At 48.1% G+C, this 9,302-nt stretch overlaps 1 protein-coding gene across 1 annotated transcript in view; it reads left to right on the top strand.

Moving 5' to 3' along the window:
- The first annotated feature begins 645 nt into the window (after positions 1-645).
- GPD1L (glycerol-3-phosphate dehydrogenase 1 like) overlaps positions 646-9,302 on the top strand; it is a 61,033-nt gene continuing 52,376 nt past the window's right edge. Inside the window, exon 1 of the mRNA XM_012435573.2 lies at positions 646-784. Within this exon, the coding sequence (XP_012290996.1) occupies positions 738-784 (47 nt within the window). The 5' untranslated portion in view covers positions 646-737. The remainder of the gene's footprint in view (positions 785-9,302) is intronic.

Genomic DNA, 9,302 nt, shown 5'->3' with positions numbered 1-9,302 from the left:
GGGATTACAGGCGTGAGCCACCGCACCTGGCCAAGTTTCTATCTTAACTAGAAAAGGTGTCATTCTTGAAATGCAGGTACTGTCCAGCCAAATTCCAAAGCCCTCTGAAGATCCAAGTTCACTAAGAAGTTCCGAGGTGCCAGGCTGAGTCTTGTTTGTGCAAATGAGGCAGAGGATGACAAGGCAGGGTGGGCACTTCGAGCTTTGGCCCAAGTCTGGTCGGGTTGAGAGTCAACCTAGGACTCTCTGCTCCAAATGGCAGTGTGGCAGCTCTTCCGGCGTAGGGAACAAGCGTGTAGGGGGCACCACGGCGAGCTGGTCCGGTCTGCTCCACCCGTGAGGATAGAGTGCAGCCTCCACCGGGAACCAGGGGCGCGAGTCGCTGCTCAGTGGCCCTGGCCTGCACGTGGCACGGCGGGAGCAGCTGTCTAGGGGCGCGCAGCGCCAGGGGGTGAGGACTACATGTCCCGACGTGCCTCGGGCAGGGTGGGGCGGTGCCGGAGCCGGGCGGGGAGGCCGGCCAGGGCCAGGCGTGCGCAGTGGTTCTTGGGAGTGGCGGAGCGGGTCCTGCCCGGCTGTCAGCTGTGGCCCCCGGAGCCGGGCGGGGGTGGCCGCGACCATTGGCGGAGAGGCGCACGGGGCGGGGCCGGCCCCAGCCGCTGCGAGCAAGGCTGAGCAGGCGGAGGTGGGCAGCCGGCCAGGGAAGCACGGTCCGGGCGGCTGCATTCGGCCTGGCCATGGCAGCGGCGCCCCTGAAAGTGTGCATCGTGGGCTCGGGGAACTGGTGAGCGGCGGCGGGTTGGAGGCGGGGGCTCCGCCTCCAGGAAGCGCCTCTCCCGGGCAGTGAGGGCTGCGCGCCCCATGCCGCGGCGTGGGCACCGGGCACTGCGCACAGGGAGGCGGGGTGGGCGACCTCGCTACGGGGCTGGGCACCGCGCGCCCAAGGAGGCCGCACCGGGGCACTTGCTTGGGAGGCGCAGGGCCCGCGTGCGTGCGGGGGACAGCGCGGAGAGAGGGCAGCCCGCGCACTCGGGCACCTGTCTGCACCCTCGTTACTGAGCGCACCGAAGCCACCTGCTCGCCACGCCCGGGTGTTTTGCACGACATCCTGAGAGCGCACTCCGTTCTCCTCGGCGGATCTCCTGGGTCAAGGAATTGGAAGAGGCTCGAGCATTCTTACTGCAGTTTCGGTGTTGAGGAAACCGAGGCGGAGAAGGCTAAAGGGCTCTTTGCTAAAGGTCACGGGCGGGGCAGGCTCTGCCCTTCAAGGTGCCCGTCTCGCCCCCGCTTCTGATAGGTCCACTATCTTAGGCGTGTCGTATCAGGAAGAAAATCCAAGTTTCAACAGGCTGCGCCCCCTGAGGCGTTGAGAATTCTTCCTTGCTGAAATGTTTGCGAAGCGTTGCGTCTCCTTGGGGCCTTATTTGACTTGAACATTTTGTAAAGCACTTTAGAAATGTCAGTTCTTCTAGTACCCTTAATCAAACGTACGTCGTGGGTGAATATAGACGTGGGGGTGTGAAGAGGAAAGGAAGCAAAGTGTAGCATCTGGTATTTCCAAGCCTTTTTTCATTGCTGTACACTCTTTTCGCCACATTGGAGGGACTGGTGGACAATAATTAAAAGTGACGATGCCCTTTCAGTGCTCCTGGTCACCGGTTTTTCTGTGGTGTGACAGGCATCAGAAGTGCTGCAGCAGTTGGTCCTAGGTAGTTGGTCTTAGTTTTGCTCTTTCATAACTTGGCCCAGAAAGTACTTATTGGAAGAAACCTTACCTGGTTCTTCACTTTTCCATCCCAGCAAGGCCAGTGGCCTCTGTCTGTCCCTCTGTTGCCGTGCTGTATCATGGCATTATAAGGATTTATTTCATTATCTGTCTCCAGCATTTGAGAATGGCATCTACCCTAGTGCCTGGCATATGCCAAGTCAATACTAAGACTTAGTTGCCCAGGCTGGAGTGCAGTGGCGTGATCTTGGCTCACTGTAACCTCCACCTTCCTGAGCCAAGCGATTCTTGTGCCTCATCCACCTGAGTAGCTGGGATTACAGGTGTGAGACACTGTGCCCGGCCTGAAAACTAATTTTTAAAACCATAATCATATTTGATTGAATAACACATTCACATTAACAACCAAGGCCAGGTACAGTGGCTTACGCCTGTAATCCCAGAACTCTGGGAGGCTGAGGTTGGCCTAGGAGTTTGAGACCAGCCTGGGCCACATGGCGAAACCCCGCCTCTACAAAAAATAAAAAATTATTCGGGCATGGTGGCACATGCCTGTGGTCCCAGCTACTTGGGGGGCTAAGACAGGAGAATCACCTAAGCCTGGAAGGCAGAGATTGCAGTGAGCCAAAATCGGATCCACCATTGCACTCTAGTCTATGTGAAGGGAGTGAAACCCTGTCTCAAAAGAACAAAACAAAATTTAAAATTAAAAAAAAAAACAACAGGCCAGGCACAGTGGCTCATGCCTGTAATCCCAGCACTTTGGGAGTCTGAGGCGGGCAGATCACAAGGTCAAGAGATCAAGACCATCCTGGTCAACATGGCAAAACCCTCTCTCTACCAAAAATACAAAAATTAGCTGGGCATGATGGTACCCACCTGTAATCTCAACTACTCAGGAGGCTGAGGGAGGAGAATCGCTTGAACCCTGGAGGCAGAGGTTGCAGGGAGCTAAGATTGCACCACTCCACTCCAGCCTGGCAACAGAGCAAGACTCCATCTCAAAAAAACAGAACAAAACTAAACAAAACCAAAAAAACCCAAAGAGTACCAAAAACAGTGAAACATCTCCTATCCACATTTATTCCCCCTGAATACCTCCTGGAGGAAAAAAAGTGTTATTAATTTCCTCTGTCCTTTCTGGAGGAAGTCCATGCAAATGAATGCTTACATATATTCCTTTCCCCCTCTACCCTACAAATACTAGGGTATTGCTTACCTTTCTGTGAGCTGCATTTTTCAGTCAACAACAATGTTCTACAGAACATTTAATGGAGTTGGTACCTTGCTGCTGCTTGGCTTTGCCAGTTTTAATCTCAAGGTCACTTGAAGGCAACACCAGCTTCCCTATTGGCCATGCCATTAGAAAGGCACCCATTTAGCGCATGATTTTTTAACATTAGTTTTCTATTCTGTGACATTCCACAGATAACAGCCCCTCTTCCTAATTTACAAGGTGCAGGACAAGTAGCACAGCTTTGCCGTGCTGGATCTGGGCCTGCAGCAAGAGTAGTGAAGTGAACCTCCTGCCCCCTCTGCTGGGATTTGGCTGCCTGCCCTTGGCTTCTTCATTCTGATGTACTTGACTGTTTCCTTGGCCCACTCCAGCCCAGGGAAATGGAGAAGAACTTGGCCAGTGACACTGAAGCAGAGCAATTGAGAAATGGTTTGGGCTGGCTGCCTGGCTTCATTAATTATGGGATCAGACGGGAACAGTTGTTGGCGTCTCTGCCACTGCCTTGGGTACAGAGATACTCCAGTCCTAGAGAGAGGATCACGACCTCCCCAGAGGGATTCAGGAACTCAGGAACTGCAAATAACATGGAGAAGCCCCAGAGGGGCATTCAGCTCTGGTCAGTAGATGTTTGAGTGTTGCCCGGTGTAGATACTGTAGTCTAACCAGGGATGCAGACACAGCTGGACATGGTCCCTGCCCTTGAACAAGTTACCTTCAGGAACAAGATCAGTAAGGGGCGGAAGGTAACACAAAAGGAAATGCCAAGTGGAATGGAGTAACTGCTCTGTTACATTTTAAACTGTGTTTCTTTTCTTTTCTTTTTTTTCTTTTTTTTGAGACAGAGTCTTTTGTCGCCCAGGCTGGAGTGCAATGGCACCAACTCGTCTCACTGCAACCTCCACCTCCTGGGTTCAAGCGATTCTCCTGCCTCAGTCTCCTGAGTAGTTGGGATTACAGGCGCCTTGCCACCACACCAGGCTAATCTTATTTGTAGTTTTAGTAGAGATGGAGTTTTACCACACTGGCCAGGCTGGTCTCAAACTCCTGACCTCAGGTAGGCCACCTGCCTCGGCATTCCAAAGTGCTGGGATTGCATGCGTGAGCCACCACCCTGGCCTTAAATTTTGTTTTTTAAAGTGTGGTCCAAAGACTACCTGTGTCAGAATTAACACTGAAACTAGACTTGCTTAATCACATCTCCTAAGAATGAGACTTTTTTTCTTAAGGAACTTTAGCCTTTTGCCAATTTTAATATGGATCACCAAGAGGTAGACCTACCCTTCCAGATCTGGCTCTTACCTCAGGAATGTCAAGTTGCTTAAGCAGTATTTATACTTGGAACTCTAAGGCAGTTTAGCCTGCTTGTGTAAATAATGGTATTTGTCACATATAAGCTCATAGCTAAAAGGTAGCCAGAACTGTCACATGGAGAGCCTCTCCCAAGTCAACTGTCATCAGTTGCAATACAGTTACCAGAATATTAAATCTATCTGGCTTGCCAGGGAGCTTCAGCCAGGAAGAACCTGGGCAGGAAAGTAAACGTATTGTATAACATGCCCTTGTCATGTCCTTTGGTGAACCTCATTTTCTCTACAAGATCAGAGAGAGGAGGCCAGAGGAGGGGCCCTGATGCATCCAGCTGAGCCTTGCTGTGCTGCCCACTGTCTCCGGTGCAGGGAGGGACTTCCTAACCTGCATGACTTTTCCTGGCCTTGTGACTTTGACTTGGAAAAACAATAAAAGCTTTTTAGATTCCTTCAAGGATGAAACAGAGTTTCTTTTTTTCTTTTCTTTCTTTCTTTCTTTTTTTTTTGTTGTTGTTGAGACAAGAGTCAGCTCTGTCACCCAGGCTGGAGTGCAATGGTGCCATCCTAGCTCAGTGCAACCTCCATCTCCTGGGTTCAAGCGATTCTCATGTCTCACCCTCCTGAGTAGCTGGGATTACAGGCAGGCACCACCACTCCTGGGTAATTTTTGTATTTTTAGTAGAGACAGGGTTTTGCCATGTTGGCCAGGCTGGTCTTGAATTTCTGGCATCAAGTGATCTGCCTGCCTCAGCCTCCCAAAGTGCTGGGATTACAGGCATATGTTGAGAAATGTTACGTTTATGAATATAGATAAGTTTATGAATATTGATGATACTGAGTGTATGATAGACTATATTGTTTGCTAGGAAGAATGATGGCAAGGAAAACCTAGCTGACTGCCTCCCTCAAGTAGAAAACTACTTGGGGTATTCCAAAGTAGCAGGACAATGTATAAATATACATCAGATAAAACAATTCTTTGAGATAGCTGCCCCTGCCCCCACAGCTGCCTCATGGAGAATACCTTTTGGCTTGTTTGCAATCAGTGGTAAGCGGACAGTAGCTGCCTACTTGGTATGTTTTTGTGTTATGAGAAAATACAGAACACCTGTTTGTTAATCACCTGTTCAGAGAGAATAAATACTTGGATGAGAATCTGCTCGGGGCCTTCGGCCTGGAGTGCTGTCAGCCCCGAGGCTATCAGTTCAGAAGGCTGCTGGCCCTCTGGATAGACCCGCTTTGCTGTTTTATCTGGGTGTCTGCTTCTTATCTTCTTCAGCGCCGTCTGGGTGGGGGTCTCTCTGGCAGAGCTGGTACTCGGTAGGCGTGAGCCACCATACCTGCCCCAAAGTTTCTTTCTTTTAACCAACACCTTGGGTAGATCACCCAGACAGTTGAAAATACAGTTCTAGAGTTAAAACTTCAGGACTGTATTTACAGGCAAAGCCCTGCGATAGGAAGCATACGTCCAGAAACACATCCTAAATTTCCTTTGGAGGCGGGGTAGTGCACTGGTATAAGAAAGAGCTTGGGAATCTGACTGCCTCGGTTTCTGCCTGGGTCCCCCACTTGGCAGCTCTGAGGCCTTGGGAAAAGTGCTTCTCTCTAAGAATCATGTATTGGTACCTGCTGTCTGGGATTATGGTGAGGATTAAGTGAAATGTTCTGGGAGAGTGCATGGTGACTGGCACGCAATAAATGACAGTTGCTGCTATTAGTTTCATCATCCTGGATCAGAGCTGTCATTAAGTCACAAAATGGACTGGATTGGGGTTTGGCCAAGGGGTAGAGAGGCAGAAGATGGGAGAGAAGGCAGGAGACGAGCAGCGTGGCTGATAGGCAGCTGGAGGAGTGTCCTTGGGAGTTGCCTGTCTCTTGCCCTTGTTTTCACATCACCCCACAGCTTTGGCCCACTTTGCAATGATGACCGAAGCTGGACCTGTGACTCTTTTTTTTTTTTTTTTGTTCTACTGGAACTGGCTGGGTGCAGGATCCTGGCTGTTCGTCTGCCCTGGGCTCCCTTTTGTCTGTGTTACTCAGTTTCCGTTGTGATGCTCACCACACAGAGAGCTCAGAGACAATTTGAGTGACTATAGGTTAGCTCCTTTATAGTCAGAAATAATCCTTCCCTGAGGACAGGCGCTCTGACACACTTCTGCCTTGGAAGTTGGAATGCGAGTTGATAGGATGGACTGGAGGTGAACTGGGAAGAGAGTCAGAGTTCTCTCGTGGACTAAGATGAGAACGTTTGTACAGTTTTTTTTAAAAGTAATATTTAATCACCTGCTTCCTTCATCTCCCCTACCTGCTCAGTATACAAATCATGAGTGTGGCCGGGTGCAGTGGCTCATGCCTGTAATCTCTACATTTTGGGAGGCTGAGGTGGAAGAATCATTTGAGCCCTATAGTTTGAGTGAAGCCTGAGAAACATAGCAAGACCTTGTCTCTAAATTTAAAAAATTTAGAAATTTAATAAAATATAAATATAAATTAAATATAAATGAAATAAAAATCATGGCTAGGCACAGCGGCTCATACCTGTAATCCCAACACTTTGGGAGGCTGAGGCAGGTGGATTGCTTGAACCTAGGAGTTCAAGACCAGCCTAGACAACATAATGAGACCCTATTTCTATAAAATATACAAAAATTAGCTGGGCATGAAGGCATGCACCTGTAGTCCCACCCACTTGGGACGCTAAGGCAAGAGAATCCCTTGAGCCCAGGAGGCAAAGGTTGCAGTGAGCAAAGATGGTGCCGTTACACTCCAGCCTGGGCGACAAGAGTAAGAGTCCAACTCAAAACAAGTAAATAAAAAGACACATAATTTAAAATGTAACAGAGCAGTTGCTCCATTCCACTTGGCATTTCTTCAAAAAATAATAATAACATAATAATGACTACTATTCTGGGAATGAGTTGAGCGCTCCCGGTTTCTTATCTTAACCTTTCATTTCTTAACCCTCACCTCTTCCGTCATTCTTCCATTCCACATCCTTCTCTCCCTTAGGAGGGATAAGTACAATAATTGATCATTTTCTGTGTGTCAGGTACATGTGTTATTTATTTAAACAGTATAACAGGCCTGTGGGGTACTATTATCATCCCTATGTTAGATGACGTGACTAAGATTTAGAGAAAACTTGCTTAGGTCAACAGTTAATAAAGTGGACCAGATCCTTTTAACCCCAAAGAGCATGTTTCTGTAAATTCTTACCATTTTCAGTGTGAAGCATACTTTACATGAGGACAAACACCATTTTCATAAAAATGTTGAATATTCCTCCAACAAAAGTCCAATTTTATATTCCCCTTCTGAGAAATAAAATGGAAACAAGGCCTTAAAAATCGTCTTACTCAGTTTCCCACCAAAGTAGTCATCCCTTCTCCTGTAGATATGACAGATGATTATAGTTTACTGTTTTCAAGGCAATTGATCTTAAAATTAATTAGCAGATTGTTAGAAAAATCTTACCTTTTTTTTCTTCTTTGTATATGAAGAAAAATCTTAGAAAAATCTAAGCTAAAGATCTCTCACCTCCAACTTTTACCAGCTAATCCCAGAGCAGCACCTGGGTGAGCCTACTCAGAATCTAAGTCACGTCCCTTTGGATAGAAAAGTTACATGTCTCCTAAATCTTGTCTCTGGCAGGCCAAGTAGCATCCCCAAGTCTCTCAGTGGTTGCAGGTGACAGTGGTTTCTGGGGTCCTCACCATCTGTGTCACCCTTCTCATTTCCCTTCCTCCTCCCCAGCTTGGTGATGTCAGGAACTAAGCTCATTGTGCCAGAAGTGAACTGGGCTCCCGTGAGGCTATACTGGTGACACTTTGTAGTTATTCTGCTTTGAGGTTCCGTCTCTTCCGCAGTTGGAAGATAACTGAATCAGTCATCTCTCGCTGCCTAACAGTCTACTTGCAAGCTTAGTGGCTTCAGACAGCAATCATTTATTAACTCATGATTCTGGGGTTCAGCAATTTGGGCTGACTAACCTGGGCAGATGTTCTGCCCATCTAGCCTGGGCTCACTTATATGGCTGTGGTTGGCTGGTGGGCTGGTTGGACGCTCTCACCCCACCTTTTTTTGTTGTTGCCTTTTGAGAGTCTTACTCTGTCACCCATGCTGGAGTGCAGTAGTGTGATCACAACTCATTGTAGCCTCAGCCTCCCAGGCTCAAGCAATCCTCCCACCTTAGCTTTTCAAGGAGCTGGGACTAGAGGTGCACACCACCATGCCTGGCTAATTTTCAAATTTCTTCATAGAGGTGGGGTCTCACTATGTTGCTCAGGCTAATTTTGAACACCTGGGCTCAAGCGATCCTCCTGCCTTGGCCTCCCAAAGTACTAGGATTATAGGCATGGGTCACTGCGCCCAGCCTGACTGGGACTCTCGGTCCTAGAGGACCTCCTTCACATCTGGCAGTGGGCAGGCTTCAGCCACCATGAACAGGAGTGACCAGCCCACATGTCTCTCATCCTCCAGCAGGCTAGCTCAGACTTCTCCATGTGGTGGTTGGGTTCTAACAAGAGTAAGAGAAGACAAACCTTCATGAGCTTAATAGGCACTCTTCAAGCTGTAGCACAAATGAGGCCAGATGCTTTTCTAGTCCATGTGTTCAGGAGATTCATAGTTTCCTAAATCTGTGGCTTTAAATTTTTTGACTTGCAACTAACTGACATACAATTTTATATTATGATGGAGGATACTTCATATTCAACTAGAGACAAATGTTTCACAGTAGCAAATGTTGCTGTGGGTGATTAACTATGATCTTTTCTCCTTGTATTTATTTTGTACCTGCATAATCTTCAGTTTGAGAAACACTGTCCTAGATAGTAAAACAGGTTCTCCTTCTTATCACTACAGTCAGAGTGGTTCTGTGGATGTACATGTATGTCCTAAGAAAACTATATCCTCAGCATTTGAATTTTCTCTACTTGGTTTTTCCAGTGCTAAAGAAAGGAAGTGGTTTTCATGGGTCATAGGCAATCAAGAACCAATGGATTTGTATTTCTCCAGTCCTGAAGGAGACCTC

Source organism: Aotus nancymaae, unplaced genomic scaffold, assembly GCF_030222135.1.
Source record: "Aotus nancymaae isolate 86718 unplaced genomic scaffold, 86718_ANA_hifiasm-v0.15.2.pri h1tg000019l, whole genome shotgun sequence".
NCBI lineage: Eukaryota > Metazoa > Chordata > Mammalia > Primates > Aotidae > Aotus > Aotus nancymaae.
This window is presented reverse-complemented; position numbering and strand designations above follow the sequence as displayed.